We start from the raw sequence: 20,007 nt of genomic DNA, 5'->3' as shown, positions 1-20,007 counted from the left end.
CTTATTGTGGCTTGTTGTGGTGTCTCTCCTGGGCTTGCGCCCTCAGGGGAGACTGCCCAGGTGAGAACGAGTGTGTGTTACCCCCCAAAGACATCTTGATACTGAGTAGTCCACTCTCACGGCGTAGATCAGATAGGCTGAGATAGCCTTCTCAGGTACAAAACCAAACCAACAAAGTGGGCAGGCAAATGGCGATCCTCCCGGAGCCGCTCGGCCTATCTAACCACGTTCTCTACCCGATCGTGCTCTTTGTTTCCGAGCTACACCCGATTGCGTAAGGGCCGTTCAATAGTGTCAACTTCCGTGTGCTTTGATCTAATTCATCAAATGTAAGACAATTGCACTGAAAATTCATTCCATACCCTGTGCGGAGTATGGATGACTGGTTTGCTTGAAATTTTCTGCCATCGAGTTTTCGCTTTGGTGATGTTTACGCGCTTTTTGCCCCGATATGAGCGTGCGTGCCCCTAAGCGTGCCCGCAACAAAAGCATGCCAAGAAGGGTCACGTGTCGGCTTATGCAAATCACGGAATCAGCGGAACTTTGGACACACTACGGAGTACTCCGTACTCACCTCCAACCTTGGAAGTCTACAATATATCCCCTTAAACCAATCCTGGTCTTCAGATGGTTCAATGACCGATTATTTGCATCCTGGCAATTATTTTCATCCTGATTCAAATTGCTCTGCAAATTTACCGAAAGCATCAAAGTTCCGGGAAAAGACCAGATTGAAACAAATATGCCAAGACATACTCCATTTCAATAGCTCAATATAACTCCCCAGGCCTAGGGCAGCCTGATCCAATGCATTACAGGAGTCTCTGTCCAATCTGTAGCCCCTGTCCCCTGCTTGCTGCCTTCAAGAACTCCCCAATCAGGGGATTCATTCCCTTCTCCACAGCCTGTTCCACCCACTCCTGCATACCCAAAATCTCCCATTCGTCCTTCCCAGCGTTTGTCAAGATCTCCCCGACATTGCCTGCAGGAACCACCTTTTCTCCGGAATGATGCACAAATGCAATCCCTTCTGCGTTCTCGAACACGGAACCAATGATTCCCTGAACCACTTTCTCGACCGAGACCAAATCCACAGCCCCGGTCCATCCTGCAGACTCCGGTACCGCCTTGAGTAAGTTGGCATATCGAAGCACGTTCGCGACAACATCCATTTCGTCTGCTCCATCACCTGTAATACTGGACGGACGATGAATTACTACCGGTAGTCCAAGGTCCCTTCCAATGTTTTCCAAAAATACTTCGCTCACCCACTTGCTGGCCGCATAGCCATCCTTAAACCACTCAGACGGTGAGAACTGCGCCAGAGACTCTGGCGCCAGGGAGTCACCGCCCACGAGCTTCCCAACCGTACCCGTAGAAACAAGGTGGACAGGTATATTTCTCGGCAGTGCCATCTCAACGAGTGTCTTAGTGGCGTCGACGTTTGCAGCGCGCAAGGATTCATAGGTCTTCAAAAAGGAGACATCGGCGCCGTTGTGAATGATGGCATCTGCCGAGCTGGAAAGGGCGGCGAACGTAGCGGAAGAGAGACCGAGGTTTGGAAGGGCGAGGTCACCTGCGTGGAGTGGAGGACGACCTTTTCGGAGTGGGTGAATGAGGCGAGTTTGGACAAGTCGCGGACAGCGAGGCAGTGAATGGTGTTAATTTTTGGGTTTGTGATAAGAGATTGCAGGAGGTGTCGTCCAAGGAAACCTGTGGCACCAGTGAGAAGCACGACCTGCGGAGGGCGGCGAATGCGATTCACTCCTAGTGGCGAGGGTTCAGCAGCGAGCAGTGAGGAAGGGATTGCTGCTTCAGAGACCCAGTCTATCGTGAAAGGCTTGTCCGCCTCGGAGGTGGAATGAATGGCCGAGGCCATGGCGGACAAGGTGCTGTACTCAAAGAGGCGCAGCAACGGGAAATCGATCTCATATTCACGGCGGACGACGTTGCGCAGTTCGATGAGAAGCATCGAGTTGCCACCAACGCTGAAGAAGTCGGATGTTGGTGTTAGAGTGTACAAACCGTGGGGTTGAGCAGGCAGAACGGATTCCCAGACCTTTGCGAGCCTGTTCTCCGTTGACGTAAGACAGAGACTGCCTTCCTGTGGAGAGCTAGAGGGAAGAGGGAGGGCTTGCAGGGCCTTGCGGTCAATTTTACCCGAGTTGGTCAAGGGGATTCGATCAATGGCAATGGCGGTGGTCGGGCGCATGTACTGTGGGAGGGGTAGGGATGCAGCGAGGGTCTGAAGGAACTGTTGAGTTCCTGCTGAGCAAGTCGATGATAAGACGACGTGGGCGACGAGTATTGTCGGGTTGCCACGAGTGGTGACGACGATTCGGTGATTAGTCCATTGGCGGCTTTCAATATAGCATGTTCAATGTCTTGCAGCTCGATGCGAAGACCCCAGAGCTTCACTTGCGTGTCGCCATCAATACGGCCGAGTATCTCGAGAGCGCCGTCGGCGTGGAGCACGCCCCTGTCCCCAGTTCGATATGCCCTTTCAGAAAAGGAGGTCTTCAGGAATCTGCGCTCAGGTCCAGGACTGTTCAGATACCCAATGGCAACACCCGCACCGCTAATGCAGATTTCACCGGGGAATCCAATAGGAAGTGGGCTCAATTCTTCATCGACGACATGGATGGCATAGTTGGGAAGGGCTTTCCCTGCCGTAATTTGCTGACTCTCGATAGCGACCTCGAGCTCATTAGACGAAAAGGAACACTCAGTTGGACCGTAAGCGTTGAAAATTCGGAATTGTCCTGAATAAATACAAATTCCCCTATCCTAGGTCCTATGTGTACTACTGTATTTTAGAGCTTTAAAAGAAGCGATTCGTCATCTTTTTATAGCAATAGGATCCTTGCAAACATACAGAACTTGATACCTGTGACGGTGGTGAGGCCACAACCAAGCATACATCTATCTGTAGGGTCGGAGTATAAGCGTGGAATTACTGAGAATGCCATGCCAAACATCAGATCCAGCAAAGATACATATCCAGAAATGCCAGCTCCAAGATTGATTAGCATGCACATAATTACGCTAGTAAAGTTCCCGCGCACTAATTTTAGCGTCGCCCGGTTGGTGTGGACGATTCGCTTGAAGAACCCTGCAACTGGCAATTGGGTGCCATTTGAAGCTGTAACAACGAAGAGGGGTAATTTAGATAAAATTTATCTGAAAATTTATCACCTGGCTATTAATCCCGATCTGATAAAAGTGAGTGGATTTTTGATGCTGGTGGACAAGCAGCGATAAGGTTGAACCCGAACCTTTAAAGTCCACGGGTAGATCTGGGAGTTAGAGTTCGTTACTACACAGATTGACGATCGCAGTAACCATCTCCTCCAGGGGGGGTTCTCAATTTACCCCAATCGGTTTCGTTTCAACGAGCGTGAACCACGAGGGGATCAACCCCTCAACGCCACCCCCGATCGATGACTCGTTCTGAGCTCTGGCGTCAGTTCCCTCTTCAATTCGCTCACACTTTCCCGCTTGACATCTCGATCGGGGTTAAATCTCCTGTGTTCGATACGTCAGCGAGAAATTTTACCGCCCAGAGAATGTTTGAAAAAGGACATTGAGTGCTGTGTACTCCGTACTCCGTACGGAGTACTCCGCCCTGGGTGCGAAGTGCTCGCCCCCTAATGCCAAGGCCGTGCTAGCAAAATACCCGCAGCCTTATTTCCATGGCCCCACATGATCCTATCGCCCTCTCGTCTTCCCGTCAGCTTACGGTCAGCTTATGGGCTTTGTCCGATGCAAATACGGGAGGCGCCTCTGTCTGCCTCACTGGATGTCTACCATGCAAGCCCCCTGTTTGGTCATAGAAGTAGATATGTTTTTATCTTTAGAATTATTCACGGTTTTGTGTCATTTCAGATAGTTTTCATAGTGATAAAAAGAGACCTTGGAGTTCGGCTGGAATTTCCCGTCTTCTTAATACATTATCGAGGTCGAAATATCATTGACACTGGTTTTTGATCCCGTGATCTATCTCTCAACTTGGAAAATGCTAGGTTTACATCGGGACTTCTTTGTTGAGCGCCGGGACAGCAAAGACCCGGGTTCCGGTTGACGGGACCATCCGAGATCCGGATGCGCGATGATCCCTCAATCTCACATTAGTATTCACCCGAGTATATAAACTCCAGAGCTTAATTTTGTATACTTACTCAATTCATTTTAAACATTCCAAAGTTTCCAATACCCATATCCTATATTCCAACATCATTTCTTGTGCACAATCAGGACGCGATTCTTATCTTCCACTTTCCTTTCCTTTTCTGACTCTTTCAATGTTCAAAAGCGAGACTCCATAAATGACTGGAGAAGCTGGGATTTTGGGGGCAGGATCATCAATCACCACCATGAGGGACCCAAGTTTGGAGAAGAGCGATCGGGGAGCTATCGTTACAAGTACACCCCCGGCTGGAGAGTAAAACCAGCTGTCCAATGAAGCCGAGGTGGAGTCTACAACAACAAAAAAGTCATTTGGCTTCTATGCCATCATTATCGCCCTCGCCTTGACCAGTCTCTTGACATCGCTTGAGGCGACAATCACATCCACGGCACTTCCAACCATCACAGCCGATCTTGGGGGTGCTAATCTATATGTCTGGGTTGTCAATGGCTATTATCTAACACAGTAAGCACTCACGCCTCTCGTGCGCACTTGATGAGTACTAACAATGAACTAGGACTGCCTTTCAGCCTTTCTTTAGGCAAATGGCTGATATTTATGGCCGCCGATGGCCGATGATCACTAGTGCAGCCATATTCACCCTCGGCAGCGGTATCGCGGGAGGTTCCAAGAACATTCAAATGCTCATTGCGGGCCGCCTGCTCCAAGGAATTGGCAGTGGCGGAATTCTCGTCCTCACCGAGATCATTATCTGCGACCTCTTGCCTCTGCGCGAACGAGGCAAATACCTTGGCATGATCGTCAGTATCGTCGGAATTGGCGCTGCGATGGGTCCACTATTTGGGGGTCTCATCGTGCAATATTCTTCATGGCCGTGGGTCTTTTACCTCAACGTTCCGATCGGTGGAGTGGCGTGCATCGTGCTCTTCATCTTCCTCCGCCTCAAGTCTGATATGACAGCCGACTACATGCAGCGCCTACGTCGCTTCGACTGGATCGGCAACCTACTTTTCGTCCTTTCCATGGTGTCGATTCTCATCGCCCTTGCATGGGCAGGAACTCAGTACGCGTGGTCTTCTTACCAGGCTCTCGTACCCTTAATTCTCAGATTTGCGGGTGCGGTAGCTTTCCTATTCTACGAATCCTCAAGCTACTGCGTGAATCCAGCCATGCCGCTACACATCTTTTCCGACCGCACATCAGGAACCACATTTGCTGTCACCTTCTTACACACGCTCTCTAGCATCTCGATAATGTATCTCTTGCCAGTGTATTTCCAGGCCGTGCTCGGTGCATCACCTTCCCGCTCTGGGGTTCAGCTTCTCCCGACCATCTTGTTCATGATCCCGGGTGCTATCGCCGGTGGCGTTCTCCTATCCAAATTCGGCCGCTATCGTCCCCTCCAACATGCTGGCCTCGCTTTGATGGTCATCGGGTTTGGGCTTCTGACCCTTCTCAAGTCAGACTCGAACACTGGCCAGTGGGTTGGCTACCAACTCATCGGCGCCTTAGGCACGGGTCTTGCGCTGCCGGTTCTTCTGCCCGCTGTCCAAGCACCTCTTACCGACAAGGACACAGCGGTTTCCGCCTCAGCCTGGTCCTTTATTCGTACGTTCGGCTTTATCTGGGGCACAATCATTGCCACGGCCGTTTTCAACAATCAGTTTGACATTCTGGCGCCGCGCATCACTGATGCCTCTATCCGTAATCTGCTCACAGGTGGTCGGGCGTACGAGTATGGCACCAAGGCCTTTATTAACTCCATCTCGGATCCAGTCACAGTTGTGGAGGTTGGGTCCGTTTATGTAGATGCGCTGAATGTCGTTTGGTATGTCAGCATAGCTTTCTCGGGCCTGGGATTCCTGCTAGTTTTCTTGGAGAAGGAGATTCCTCTCAGAAAGGAGCTTGATACCAAGTTTGCAATGGAGGAGAAGGAAAAGAAGCACAAGTCAGAGGCATGATTTGGACACGGGGCGCATAGATGAACGCTTTAGAAGCAGGTCGACTGACCCGACACGGCAGGAGATGTTATTTACACCCTTCATATTGACATTAATATTCAGTGCATAAGATATTGAATCAGATTGGACAGCGTTGGAATCAATTAAGGGTCATTAGGGAAACAACATGTACATGCTGGAAGTCATGGTCTCTTGGTCATTTTCACCCGTAGATCGCTGCCCTTTCTGTTCCAAGGTTCTCTTTCGTGGCTCAGCAACATGAAGAGGCTGCCTCTGATAAACAATCTCTACTCTTGATTAGAATATTTATCAGCTCCTAACGCACTAAAAGCCTCTCACATGATCAGTATTACTGCATTCGTGTTATTGCATGCATCTGGGTTGCCACGAGGGTCGGGCCGCAGGGCCTGTGCCCACGGCCCATCTGATCCCCATCTATTGTCCCCACTGGGGCTTTTGGCCCTGTTCGATTACGCTAGTGCATATTTTGGGATTTAAAACATGTCCTCGAAAGTTCCATTTCCCTCACTGGAAAAATTGATATGATATTGTAACCAAGCCTTATTATTTCTTTCAATTTGTGTGACCTTCTCTTCTTTGCATCTCACAGACAAACAACTACCCCTGCCAGGGTCTCCGCACGGTTCCACACAGGTCGAGTCATACAATTCAATACCGCAAACAGACGATGACATGGGCACTGATATGTCCCGAGCGACGAAACATCCGAGAGCAAAATCCCGAACGCCTACTAATGCAAATTTCGGACCAAATCTGACATGGTCTTTTAATCGAAAATGGGGGCTAAAAGTAGGCTACGATCTGCGATCGGCTCCGATTCGGGACTGGGCAAAGGATCACTCGGCGTTGATGAGCCTTGCCGTAATGTGAAATAGTAGGCTGCGTAGCGCCAGAACTTGATATCTCATGCTGGCAGATTTATGTACAGGCGTCTCTATCATTATCCGCGGAAAGGTTAGAGTGCTGTACCAAAACTTCTCTCTGGCCAACTCGAGCTCCCACGTACATTCCGAAAACACCAAGCGATAATGGCTACATTCCCGTTCTCTCCATCCTTTATGTTCGACTTCGAACTAACCCTAATCCTCGGATCTGCCTCCAGCAGCGGCTGCGAGGTCGGCGAGTTCAAGTCTGCCGTCGACAAGATCAAGAGACACGACCCCGAATCATGGCACGCAGCATGGAATGAACAAGGTGAACGAGCCGAGCGTATCGGCGACGAGACAGCCGTCGCAGGGTTCCGTGTACCAGCACGCAATGCCTACCTTCGTGCCTCAAACTACTTCCGCGCATCCGCGTACATGTTTCCAAACGAGGAGCCGCGGGTGATTCCCTTTTCGGAGCGTTCAATCAAGAACTTTCAGCGCGCGGCTGAGCTGATGGATGGGGAGGTTGTCTTCGCCGAGATCCCTTATGAAGATGGAGCGACACTCACAGGATGGTTGTGTATGCCGCCCACGCAAGCCAAAGTCGCTGGCAAGACGCCGGTGATACTATATGCTGGTGGGGCGGATGCTACCAAGGAAGAACTCTACTTTTTGTATGGACATACGGGTCCGCAGCTTGGCTATGCTGTGCTCTGTCTAGAGGGCCCGGGTCAGGGTATGCTTCTGAAGCCTAGGATACCTCTCCGGCCAGACTTTGAGGTAATTGCGGATTATGTCTTGAATTATTTCGTCGACCTTGCGGATTCCCGACCTGAGTTGGACTTGGACCTAGACAGAATCGCCGTAGCGGGTGCTGCAACTGGCGGCTACTTTGCGCTTCGTGCGGCGACGGATGCACGAGTCAAGGCGTGTGTGGCTGTTGATCCGTTCTTCAGTCTGTGAGAATTGTCTTTGACTCGCGCACCTCAGGCTTTCATGAAGCTCTGGGATAACGGCTGGGTGATGGACAACGTCCTAGACACGTTTACAGATACGCACTGTCGTGGCAACTTCCAAGCTGGTTAGGAGATGGGCCTGGGCAAGAGTAGCATGGGAGTTGAGAAGTCTAGCGCCATGCTACGGCGGTTCAAGGACTTTTCACTGGAGAATAAAAAGGATGGTAAGTTCCTTGAAAGGGTCACATGTCCTGTCTTCCTCACGGGTCCGGGGGCAGGCAGTGAGATGTATGCGTCGGCGGATGACAGTACCTTCAGAATTCAGAAGTTGCTCACAAATGTTCCGGTAAGCAAGAAGGAGGTCTGGGTGCCAACGGATGTTGCCGACGGAGGGTTGACAGCTAAGATTGGGGCTTGGGCGTTGTTGGCGCAAAAGACATTTTTGTTTCTGGACAAGCATTTTGAGATCAAACGTGAATCGCTGTGAGATGCCGGGATATCTTTCCTTTTAATGTTACCCAAGAGCTTCCAAGTTTTCCCAGGGTCTCTTCCAACCAAGGCTCTGAGTGAGGACCTTCTTTGGCCAATTCTGCAAGAGTGTTTTGCAGAAACCTTTGGATGGGGGCCGGAATGTTCTGGAGCCATTGGGTCACTAAAGCTGCATCCATACAAATGCCAATTCAATTGTTTGAATACAAGGAAAGTAGAACTTCGGAGATTCCAAGGTTATGAAGAACCGAATTGTTTCATAAAAATAGCAGCCACACACTACTATGTGTAGTGAACCATATATGCCATCTGACAAACGAAACCCAAGCCTGAAGACCAGAATGCACCTGATTCGAAACCAAAATAAATCATCTCATCATGTATATGTTGTCTGCGCCGCTCAAAAACACAGATCGAAAATAACAAAACACGCTTATGCAATCATTAAACCGTTCCATACCGACCACGCTCCCCGGCCAGCAAAGCCTGACCCTCTTGAGCCGAGGACTGTTCGCGAGGAGGAGAGGATGGGATCCACCCACGCATCCAGCCATGAACGCGTCTCCAGCGACGGCCACGACCAGGCTTGCGGTCATTTCCGGTACTGGAACTGACGAAACTTTCGTCATCCTCGCGCTGTGGCCCATCACCGTACATGAGGAACTGAATGCCCATAAAACCATCGAGTCCCAAGACACCAAATGCACCTAGAAAGAAAGGCGTTGCGCGTCCGATCCATTCCAGGCGGTCATTGCCGTGACTATCGGACCAGCCGCCGCCGCCGTAGGGGGCGAAGTCAGACCATGCGTTGGGATTGGTGAGTAGCGAGGTGGAATAGAAGAGGTTGCCGCAGAAGGCAGCCATGAAAAGCAGGGGCGAGAGACCTTCTGTGCTCTTGCGCTGGTAGTTCTTGTAAAGCTGAGGAGGACGCGAGCCAAGATAGAGGATTGTCGACATCCATGAGAAGACACGGCCGACAATCTCGACAATAGCCTCATTGGGTGTGTCGGAGATAGGCGGATGAGGCTTCTCCGTCGGCGCAGCGTTAACAAGAACGGCAAAGAGCAGTGAGGCCATCAGCATTGTTCGTGGCATTGCAAAGGGCGGGCTGTTCGCGCTGTTGACGACCCGCGTCGAGCGACGCGAAGAACCCAATTTCTCATTCGAGTATGAGGCCATTCCTCCAGCCGAGTTGCGGACCGATCCAGCCTGGACACCCATATCCTTTGCGTCTGATTGTTTGATGTTCATGACGGGCGCAGGGGCGTGGTCTTGATCGGGAACCGGTACCCCTTGAATAATGTGGTCTGGGTCGTGCATGTGCGACGAGTTGTCGTACCCACCATTCTGACGTGCCTTGTAGTGGGTGTACCAGAAAAACTGGAATACCAGGGTGATGTCAACCAAGACGTAATAACTGGCAACGAATACCTGCCATCCTGCCTGGCGAGTGCATATGGCTCCCACGAGATTGCTTGCGTCGCCTAGACACCAAATTACCAGGAAAAATATTGACAGGCCGGACGTTGATTGGACCTGATAATTCTTGTATATTTGCGGTAATTGGGCGAAAAGCCATGAGACTATGCTCAGGGTTCCGAGGACGGAGGAGATCGCCGCTAGTGGTGTGGGGATGCAGATGTGGAGATGCGAAGAGAGGGCGGTCAATGAGGGCGATGTCGGTTCACAGTGGGCGGGGAAGCCTCCGGCCAGGAAGCTGTGTAATAATGAAGCCATGGTCTATTGTGTAATGTGTGAATGATCCTCGAGAGATGTGAACCACAGTGTTGGGCGCCTAGAGCGGTTGTACAAAGTACTCCGTATGTCGATAAGCGTAAAGCAATTCCGAAGAAAGTTGAAAGGTGTATACTCTATATCTAAAAGAGCAAAAAGAGAGCAAAGAAATCAAATGAAGTTGAAGAGAAAGAACAGAGAAGAGAGGTCATTCATAAGTGTCACGAGAGCTGCCCTTATCGAGGTGCCCCGGAGCAGATCGGATGACTCATGAGATAACAGCGGCGTATCAGCGCTTCTCGCGGGCTCCGGGGGAGTTCTCTGCTGATCTGCCCTGTGGGTCTCCCATTTGAGGATATCACTAGATGACTAGTCTCATTACCTCAGGTTATCTGACCTCCCCGCACCCCGCACATCCCTTGAATACTCCAACATTGTTGTAGACTTGACTAAACGCCCTGATAACCCGTGCACTCGCACGTGTCCACCTGCTTGTTTGTGGCTCTGAGGGTCAGGAACAGTAAGCCTGAATCTTGGATATGCTGAATAAAAACCTTGGAAATGCGCAATATTGGTACCATTCCAGATGAGATCGTCGGTTCTGCTTCGTATATAGCTGGAGTCTTGGAAAGAAAAAGGTCTCGGGCGCGACAATTGTACAATTTGCCCAGGTGGTGGGTAGCATTATGATAAGGGGCAGTTCACGGGTGTACTCTGTACAATACATATGAAAGTTCACATCCAGAACCGAAAGCAGAATACTCTGTATAGGCAAAATAGCCGGAATGTGACATGTATTGCCGAGAAAGTTCTATGAACGCTTTGTTTACATAGAAATGCGATAATAGGCACAGGAGCCCTGGAATCAAGTTGACCACTAAATAGCCCCGAAATGTTAAGATAATATAAGTGTCCCCGAAGAAATGTAATCCCAACATAATCATCATCTCATTCATTCGCTCATTGCCGAATGCTCTTCACGGCCTTGACGAAAGCTCGGATTTTGTCCAAATCCTGGGCTCCGTTGGTCTCAACACCAGAGCTGACATCCAGTCCAACAACCTTGCGGCCAGACTGTCCCAACTGCGCCACAGTCTCGACGACGTTGTCGGGATTTAACCCTCCGGCCAGAATGACACGTAGTCCCTCGTCGCTTTCAAGGGCCTTGCTGACACCACTGGCTTCGAGGAGCTCACCGGAGCCTCCGGCACCAGAATCAAGGAGCGGAAGAGTGTGGTAAGCCCTGCGTGAGATACCAATATCTCCAGGTGCGAATTTGCGGATCACAGGAACTGGGATCAGACTTGCCCATTCCAAAGGTTCTGATCCATGCAGTTGCACAACATCAAGTCCAAGCTTTTGCTGTTGAGAAATAACATATGAAAGTGGTTGGTTCATGAAGACACCGACCAGCAAAGCACGAGAAGGGTGACGTAAAACATTAGTAGAGTGCTCGAACCACTCCAGTGGTGTGGCTGTCGTAGATTCTTGATTTGTGCTGTTGGCAGGACGAGGAGTTGACTTGACCACATTCGAAATGCGGAGGGCGACATCGTCTGGAACAGTTCGAGAGCGACCTTGAACCATAATGATGCCAATCAAATCTGCACCAGCCTCAATAGCAGCTTTGGCTCCCGCCTCGGTGCGAGTACCACAGATCTTCACCAGTGGGGAGGCTGATGACGAGCCAAGTGATGTTTGTTCAGGGGTTCCGAGGAGCTCTTCCACAAAGGCGGATGTGTTGGGTGCCCGCATAAGAGCTTCGCCCACGAGAATGGCCTTCACACCATCCTTCTTGTAGTTTTCCACATCTTTGGGTCCTGAGATTCCACTGAGAGCACACACGATTGTGCTCTCAGGCACTTGATCCATGAGGCGGCTTGTTGTTCCAAGATCGACGGCAAAGCTGGTCAGGTCTCGGTTGTTGACGCCAATAACCTCGGAGCCCAGGTCGACGGCGATCTTCATCTCTTCGGGCGTATTGACCTCCACCACAGGCTCCATGCCCAGGCTGCGCGAGTAATGGTACAGTCGAGTCAGAAGCTCGACATCCAACATCTTCACGATCAGCAAAACGGTATCAGCGCCAGCCAAACGTGCCTCCAGGATCTGGTATTCATCAAAGACAAACTCCTTGCGCAGGACGGCGGGTCGGTTGGTAAGACCTTCCAGGCTCTGGCGGACAGCTCTCAGGTCGTCAATTGTGCCCTTGAACCACTCCGGCTCTGTGAGGACAGAGATGACGCTAGCGCCGGCCTTGGCGTACTCTCGTGCTTGCGCGGGAGCGCACACGTCTGCCGAAATTATACCCTTGGAGGGTGATGCACGCTTGATCTCAGCCATGAGAGAAAGTGGGTACTTTGACTGTCTCAGACGTGCGGGCAATGACACCTGGGGTGGTGCAATGTTCAACTCATATGCGGCCTGAAGAGCCTCAGGTCGGAGAGCTGGGATCTTCTTTTGCTCGGCAACGGCGTTCTTGCGATGGGCGTAGATCTTGTCCAGAATTGAAACCTTCTTCTCAGTCGACGCAGGAGCAGCAGCAACAGCCCCACTCTTGTTGTCCCATGTTCCAGATGTGAGTTCCAAGAAGTTTCTAAACATTTGACGTCCGTATTGGGTGAGGATGCTCTCCGGGTGGAATTGGACACCCTCCACTGCAAGCTCCTTGTGTCTCACGCCCATAATAACATTCTTGCCACTTCCGTCCTCAAGATCGGCCCAAGAAGTCACCTCCAAGCAGTCGGGGATAGTCGAGTGTGTTCCGGCGAGAGAGTGATACCGAGTTACCTCCAAGGAAGTTGGCAATCCCTTGTAAGCACCCTTGGCGTCATGCTTCAACTCTGATGTCTTTCCGTGCAAGATTTCGCCAGTCACATCGACCTTGCCACCAAAGGTTGTGATCATACATTGCTGGCCCATGCACACACCAAAAATGGGGATTTTCCCACTAAAGTACTCGATCGCGGCGTTGCTGATACCTGCATCGGTCTCGGGGTGGCCGGGGCCGGGGCTGATGACCAAGTGGGTAGGGTTCTTCGCTGCTAGTTCCTCGACGGTGATTTGGTCATTGCGAATGACTGTGACAGTTGCGCCCTCAAGAACAAGGTATTGGTATACATTCCAGGTGAATGAATCATAGTTGTCGACCAAGATGACATTAGAGGCGGTGGTCAGCTTTGACGCTATGGTGGGGTGGTTGGGAGAACGATCGATGAGTCCCGACATGGCGGCGGATTCTCGCGAAGAATTGCTGGATTGAATAAGGGTAGCCAACAAGTTTGAAAAATCAAGATCTGTGACTTCCCGGGAATTGATCAATTCTTGCAGAGTCGATCGGTACAGGTGACTCAAAAGAAGAGCTGAGGGTTTCTAGAAATCCGGACTCACCGCCCGGCAGTTTTTGAGATAGGCACCTGATTGTTGACCCAGTCGCGGTGAATAATATTCTTTTGAAGCTACCTCTCAACTCAAGAGCTCCCAACGCTCACCATCAACCTATTTTTCCGCGCAACCGCCACCTTACTTGGTGTCGCCTCGTCTCGCTCTTTATTTTGATCCTATGATGATCTAATTGCCCCGAATGGCTCCCGTCCCGGAGGCCTATTTCCCGTCCCTGGACAAGTGCTTCTCCGGGGACGTCCAGCTCTTGTACGTGCAAGTCAACATACATCTACACGGTCATTGCTAATAGCCACAAGGTCCTGGAAAAGAGCTTTCATTTACACCATTGATCCGAAGAACTATACCGACAACGAGGGCACCATCGAGGCTTTCCTTTCACACCCCGAGAGCGCTCGCCTACTTTCCGACGGCCTCACACCGTTTCCTCCTCCCACCGCGAAATCCAAATCCGAATTCGAGTCCAAAACTGCCGCTATTCATGTCGAGACGAACGGCAAAAGCTCTTTCGATTTGAAGGAGCTCAAAGCCGATGCCTTATGGTTGAGCCAGAAGGCCGGGATTGACGAGATCTCCGCTCTTCGAATCGCTGTACTGGAATGGCAAGACCGCCCGGCGAAGCGCCTTGCATCTGGCTTCTCCACTGAGGAATCCACCAGTTTGCAGAGCGCGGCTGGAGCGGAGAACTTCCGGGGCTCATTAGCTGGTCCCAGCTTGGCCAGCATACTGACTCAAACCGCCAGAAGCGAAGTATCTCAATCATTCGATAAAGAGGAGAGTAGGCGACTGCGTCTTCGCGAGGTGTATCTCTCTGAGGCAAGCCATATCGTGAAGACGCTTCGCAAGCTGCTTGCCTTGTCTCAACACAATACTTTGGCAGTCTCGTCGGTTCCCTCGCCCGTTGATAGACGCAAAATCGCCCTCCAAAACTTGGGAACCACGTTTTTCAAGAATAAGTCGACTGGCAATGAACTAAACCAATTTCTTCAAGATGCCATTGAGTCAATACGGAGACGATTGACTAGCTTGGACGACGAGGGTGGCTGGCTCAGTGCTGCGGAAAGCAGTCAAGATTTGGAAACCATTTGGAGAACAAGTCTTGTGGAAGAGATTGTTCATGTGATGCAACTCATCTTCCACCAAGTCCAACGCTCCAGCGAAATTCCAAATTCAAATCTAATCCTATCTTGGCTCCAGCTCATGTCAGAATATAGCTTCATGGAGCCAATTCAAGTGGTAAGTGGCCTCATCTCAGTCTCCTGAAATCCCGACATTTGACATCTCTAACATCCTATAGCATTGTCAGCACCCAACGGAGGTCTTGTTCCCTCTTCAAGCATTTGCATCGCTTATCACATTGGCATTGTTGAAACTTCCACTCGCCTTCTCGTCGATCAGAAACGGAACGCACATTAGATCTGCTGACAAGCCCTACTTTTTGTGCAAAGACAACATCTCGAAGATTAACGAGATTTTCACTGCCTCCGGTGAAATCACCACCGCAACCCCCGCGGCATTCTCTTGGGGATTGCTTTTGTACACCATGCAGGAGCTGGCAGAATCTATGAGGAACGGGCGAGAGGTTCAGGAATCTTCGTCTGCTAGTGACTCCTTCAACGGAAATACAGCAAACACAGGCCTACTACACTCCACGGAGCGGTCACTCTATGAAGAAGTTCTTGATTGCGCTCAAACCCCACAAAATTCCGTCGAAGATGCAGTCACTATCCTTACCTCCGAGGTTGTCAGAGAATCGGCATTGAGCACTGTCCATGCCCTCGCGACCAGAGCTGGAGCTTGTTCAGCTGTCGACGATGGTCTGACGAGTAGATGGGTACGCTTGGCACTCCTTGATCTGGTTCGAGTCTCCACGCTCTTCTTGGACTACTCTCCAGAGATGCTAGGGGCCGTCCTGGCCATTCTTGGCGAAAGTGATCACGATTCCCCCAAAGACCTTGATTCCTTAGGGCCGGATACTGATCCCAAATTTTCATTCGCAAGTGACCAGGACTTGATGGGTAATATCTTCCATGTCGCACGAGCTCGTTTCCCTTATGAGACAGCACCATTCCTGCAACTTTGTCGTGCTCTTGTTACTCCACACTCCTTAAATGAAGATGGCCTGCCATCAATAATTGAAGAGCTGGAGAACATGGAATCCTTCACACAGATCGTGCCACCCCATTTTCAGGGCTACGACACCATTCGAGAGGATGAGAACGCTGATTATGTGGCCTTGCTACACCCTCTTCCAATGCTTGAAACTTCTTCCCATCGCCGTCTTGTCGGAAATACTGCAAGCAACGCTCTCGTTGTCAGTGGATCTTCTCAGATCCCTCCCCAAGCCATTGGCCAAGTTGTATCTGAGTCAAGACCCGCCGTCATCAAGTGGGCGCATCGATATTCTTGTTTGAGTTTCTTGGGAAGCTGGCTTGAAGAATGGAGCGAAGGTGGAGGTCACTTTTCAGGGTTTACCGATGACACCGCCACGGACATCATTGCACTCTTCACAGACTTGATCGCCAGCTCCAAAAGACAAAACTCAGCAGAGGCATGCGGCAAGAGAATTCTGGAGATGGCAAGTGATGGCTTGTCAAAGCAGGGAGACATCATCTCTGTGATTTTCGACATCTTTGAGCGCAATCTGCAAACTATTGGCTCTCGAGGCGATTTGGGCAACTCTTTGAATGCTACCATGGAATGTTTGCGTTTCATCAAGACGCTTCTTAAGGTACTGCCCTGTCGAGTTTGGCCCTTCCTTGGACGCAGCAGCTTCATTGGATCCGATGGCAAAGGTGGAGTCATGACCGCGATCATCTCTGCCATGGAGATTCCGGCCGGCGAGTACCCATTCCTATTGAACTGCGTCGAGCTCGTAGATGCTGCTATTGAAGATGCAGCATCTCGAGCAGTGCTGCGGAAATCTCCAGGCAGTGCGGGAAGTAAATCCACCATTGCCTCTGATTGGAGTGCTGGAATTCCATCTCACGCCATGAGGACGATTTTGTTGAACTTCACTCGGACGACAGTGGAGATTTTCAACAGCAATGGAAATTGGAGGTTCAACTTGCCAGAACAACGCTTCAAGATCAACTCAATGCTTGCCAAATCTTTCGAGCGTGTTCTGTACTATGCCTATGGCATTAATGATAGCCCGAAGCTTGAGAGCAAGGTAACTGGTGTGTTCTCTGCTTCTGCGGCATACATCCTTGACATGTTGCGCCCTCAATCCACTGCCGATTTGCCTTTTAACCCAATCTTCCGACTGATCGCCGACGGTCTTCAAACACCCCCTACACTCCATCTTAGATACCTCACCCTCGTTGAAGATCAGGTCAGGTCCACACTGCAGCTTTGCATCAAGCTTATCCAAGCAGCCCAGCTTGCAGAACTTCCTGGCTCGTTATTGGAAGAACAATTATTCAAAGCAAGCCCGGTTCTCGTCAAGCTTTACGCATCACACGATCCATACAGGCTCCCCGTTGTCTCTCTCCTCGATATTCTGATCACCACTGCTGCTTCATATGCAGACAACGAGCCCCCTTCCCTTGTTGGCCACCTAGGAGCAGAATCATCTTGCCTGTTTCTCGATGTTCTTTCACAGCTTGACAGGCCACTCTGCGACCAGTCATTGGTCGTTGCAGTATGGCAGCTGCTTTCCACCTTCGTGAGCAAGCGGCAGCAATGGCTTGCTGTGTTCATTCTCACAGGCTCGTCCCCTCGTCAGACCCTCAAGAAAGAATCTGGCGCGGGTGGTCTTAGCATGAGGAGTGCTCCTTTTCTGGACATGGCACTCGAGAAGCTTTCACACATTGATCAGGAACAGCCCCAGGTGTCTTTGGCGTTGCTAGAGTTTGTCTCTCGGGCCCAAGAAAACTGGCCCTGGGCCACCCCTCATCTCAGCAAGCACCCTCATTTCTTCACCAACATCATCAACCATGTATCAAAGTTGAAGATCTCCTCATTACCCGTGATGGACCAGATCTATGCTACCCGCATTGCCGCCGTTGTTGCAGATTTGTGCGCCGTTTATCTTCACTCCGCCAAAGAAATGGGTGACCGAAGCTTTATCAAGACTCTGATCCCGCTAGTTTCATGGTACTCCAAGGATGCTGTGGAAGTCTCCGCTTACAATGCTTCGTTGCATGCGAATCTTAAAAAGAACTTCGAGAATCGTTACTCAGGGTGCAAGATTGTCGATTTCAAGAGAACCCCACTTGAAGCTCGCTCGCTCGGGCGCGATTATTACTACGATTTAGGCATGGGAGACAAGCTTCTGTCATATGACTTTGCCTGGGCTAGCTCTAAGAATCGCGGCTTTGCTGAAGAATTCGAGCGAGCCAACATCAATCTGTCTCTTGTCGAGGCACAGGTTGTAAGTTAATCTTTTTGTTGTGCTTGCGTTTTATCAAATGTCACTAACTTCCCGCAGGGCCTTCTGAACAGTTGGAAGTTCTTTGCGATCGAGCATTGTGCAGACTTCATGCCCGACACTGAAATCCGAAAGTCAATGGCACTGGTCGCCCAGAGTTGTCTCAAGGCCAACATCAGCAGTGGTCCCCCTGAAGCTATCTTCGAGCGGATTCAACAAGCCCGTATTGATTTCGCCCAAGCGCTTCTGCAACGACTGGTCGAAGTGAACGCTCGAGGTGCCGAGGTTTTCCAACTTCTCGAGATTACATGGACAGCACTGCGCGCTCGCCATATAACCTATGAAGATGCGCTGATCAACGGCGATACCGAATATTTCCGCTCCCTTTTGAACGTGCTATTCTTGGCCCTTCAGTTCCACATGGGTGGCCCCACCCGAAGCGCCCCCGAAGCCATCAACAAGAGGGCGGAAGTTTCATCGGACCTCACCGTGGTCGTGGAAGTTGTCAAGACAATTGTGGCCCAGGGTTTCAAGTCTCTCACCACCTATCTCCATGACAGCCCTGAAAAATGCACGCCAAAAGACTTCGCCATCATCATCGCCATTTTGCAGACCGCTTTGCAGGTAAAGAACGCTGATCGCCTCTATGAGCATATTGTCTACCATATCGAGGAGAACGAGACTGTTCGCCACGCCACAACACTCTTCTCTTGGGCCGATCAATTAGCCGTCTCAGGCGATCCCGTCTACGCTGAGCTCAGTGTCTCGATTCTGGTCAAGATGTCCAGCCTGCCTTTGCTGGCAGAGCACCTCGCCGTCGAGGCAGTGCTGATGAAGCTATCTACCTGCCGCTTGACCAACCTCCTAACCCAGAATAAATCCTTCGGGCCATTCGACCCTGTTCCTCGACTGTACGCCATTTGGACCGGAGGATTCCTCCCTCTCTGTCTCAACTTGCTCTACAGCGTCATGCGGACCGCGCCCGAGGTTGCAGCTTTCATCAATCAATTCGAGAGCCGCCTAATCCGAGCCCAAGAGGCATTCTCTTCTGGTCACGCGACCACCACCCTCTCTTCACCGGCCTCCAAGTGGATCAGTCTCAGCATGGTCTCGGAGGCTTACTCGCTCGCTTTGATCACCTTCATTCTCGGACGCTTCCGTGACGCCGGCGCCAGTGCCGGAGTTGATACCCAATCCATTCAAGAAATCAAATGGGACAAGGTGCAGGTCAAGGAGGATATCGAGGAGCTTCTCCGTCGTCGTCCTGCCTTGCGTGCTCGCATCGTTGCAACTAGTGAGAAGGAAGTTGAATGGTCTCGTCAGAAACCAGTTGACTCGGCTTCCGGCGCGGAGAACCGATTGGAGGAGAAGGTTGTCTCTGAGATGAAAGCGGCGATTACCTGTTTGGGTGGGGAGGAATCATGATATGCCGTTCTAGCCTTGCTGTTTGACTTTGTTTTGTGTATTTCTGGGCTGGTCGGGGTGCGGTAGAAACTTTTCATGCATTCCGAAGCTGAATTGATAACAATGTATTTCAAGATTTTCAATTTGCGTCTTTTTCTCAAGAGTAACAAAGCCCATTGTAGTTCCAAGGTTCTTTTGTACACCTGGCCATCGGCCAATTTGCCGATCATGACTCGCGAATTCTGATCAACGTTCCTATGCGCCGGAGAATTTTAGTGTCTGTCACTACGACCTGCTCAAGTTATGCGTTGCATAACTAATTTGCGCACCGAGGCTGCAAGCCTCGCGCAAGGCTGGCAGCCTCGGGTTCTCCGCATATCTTAGCCGGGTACAGTAGCAAATAGCGACTGCGCATAACCCTGCACTATGTTCCGGAGAGTTATGTGTGAAGACATCGAGATCGCTGTTGTGGCTGGTGAAGATATCAAGTTAGAACATGACGCCTCCTTTAACAGCTTCAAATCTCACTTTGGGGTGTAATGCTATAAAAATAAACCTCTGCGACATGGCCCAGATTTAGTATGTGCGCTGTGGCCGCTAAATACTACCTGCTTTTCGCGAGCGGGGACGAGATCGGCGAGTTGTGCAGTTGTAT

At 50.8% G+C, this 20,007-nt stretch overlaps 7 protein-coding genes across 7 annotated transcripts; 4 read left to right on the top strand and 3 right to left on the bottom strand.

The window, feature by feature from the left end:
* Positions 1–812: 812 nt before the first annotated feature.
* N7506_006165 (polyketide synthetase) lies at positions 813–3,038 on the bottom strand (the record flags this gene model as incomplete). Its single annotated transcript, XM_056955458.1, has 4 exons — positions 813–1,597; positions 1,714–2,245; positions 2,323–2,762; positions 2,888–3,038. The coding sequence occupies 4 exons, from the start codon at positions 3,036–3,038 to the stop codon at positions 813–815; spliced, it is 1,908 nt and encodes a 635-aa protein (XP_056809792.1).
* A 1,287-nt stretch (positions 3,039–4,325) lies between these two features.
* On the top strand, positions 4,326–6,108 carry N7506_006164 (MDR family MFS transporter; the record flags this gene model as incomplete). The annotated part of the gene is made up of 3 exons (XM_056955457.1): positions 4,326–4,422; positions 4,465–4,651; positions 4,704–6,108. 3 exons carry the CDS (start codon positions 4,326–4,328, stop codon positions 6,106–6,108), a joined length of 1,689 nt encoding a protein of 562 aa, XP_056809791.1.
* A 1,049-nt stretch (positions 6,109–7,157) lies between these two features.
* Positions 7,158–7,958, top strand: N7506_006163 (alpha/beta hydrolase family protein; the record flags this gene model as incomplete). The annotated part of the gene is made up of 1 exon (XM_056955456.1): positions 7,158–7,958. The coding sequence occupies one exon, from the start codon at positions 7,158–7,160 to the stop codon at positions 7,956–7,958; it is 801 nt and encodes a 266-aa protein (XP_056809790.1).
* A 126-nt stretch (positions 7,959–8,084) lies between these two features.
* On the top strand, positions 8,085–8,438 carry N7506_006162 (alpha/beta-hydrolase; the record flags this gene model as incomplete). The annotated part of the gene is made up of 1 exon (XM_056955455.1): positions 8,085–8,438. One exon carries the CDS (start codon positions 8,085–8,087, stop codon positions 8,436–8,438), a length of 354 nt encoding a protein of 117 aa, XP_056809789.1.
* Positions 8,439–8,884: 446 nt separating this feature from the next.
* N7506_006161 (PQ-loop repeat-containing protein) lies at positions 8,885–10,177 on the bottom strand (the record flags this gene model as incomplete). The annotated part of the gene is made up of 1 exon (XM_056955454.1): positions 8,885–10,177. The coding sequence occupies one exon, from the start codon at positions 10,175–10,177 to the stop codon at positions 8,885–8,887; it is 1,293 nt and encodes a 430-aa protein (XP_056809788.1).
* A 957-nt stretch (positions 10,178–11,134) lies between these two features.
* N7506_006160 (bifunctional anthranilate synthase/indole-3-glycerol-phosphate synthase) lies at positions 11,135–13,402 on the bottom strand (the record flags this gene model as incomplete). The annotated part of the gene is made up of 1 exon (XM_056955453.1): positions 11,135–13,402. The coding sequence occupies one exon, from the start codon at positions 13,400–13,402 to the stop codon at positions 11,135–11,137; it is 2,268 nt and encodes a 755-aa protein (XP_056809787.1).
* Positions 13,403–13,757: 355 nt separating this feature from the next.
* Positions 13,758–19,373, top strand: N7506_006159 (nucleoporin; the record flags this gene model as incomplete). Its single annotated transcript, XM_056955452.1, has 4 exons — positions 13,758–13,825; positions 13,876–14,812; positions 14,874–17,951; positions 18,009–19,373. 4 exons carry the CDS (start codon positions 13,758–13,760, stop codon positions 19,371–19,373), a joined length of 5,448 nt encoding a protein of 1,815 aa, XP_056809786.1.
* Positions 19,374–20,007: the final 634 nt, after the last annotated feature.

This window comes from Penicillium brevicompactum (assembly GCF_028827555.1).
Source record: "Penicillium brevicompactum strain IBT 35665 chromosome Unknown utg000005l_segment0_segment0, whole genome shotgun sequence".
In the NCBI taxonomy this organism is placed as follows: domain Eukaryota; kingdom Fungi; phylum Ascomycota; class Eurotiomycetes; order Eurotiales; family Aspergillaceae; genus Penicillium; species Penicillium brevicompactum.
This window is presented reverse-complemented; position numbering and strand designations above follow the sequence as displayed.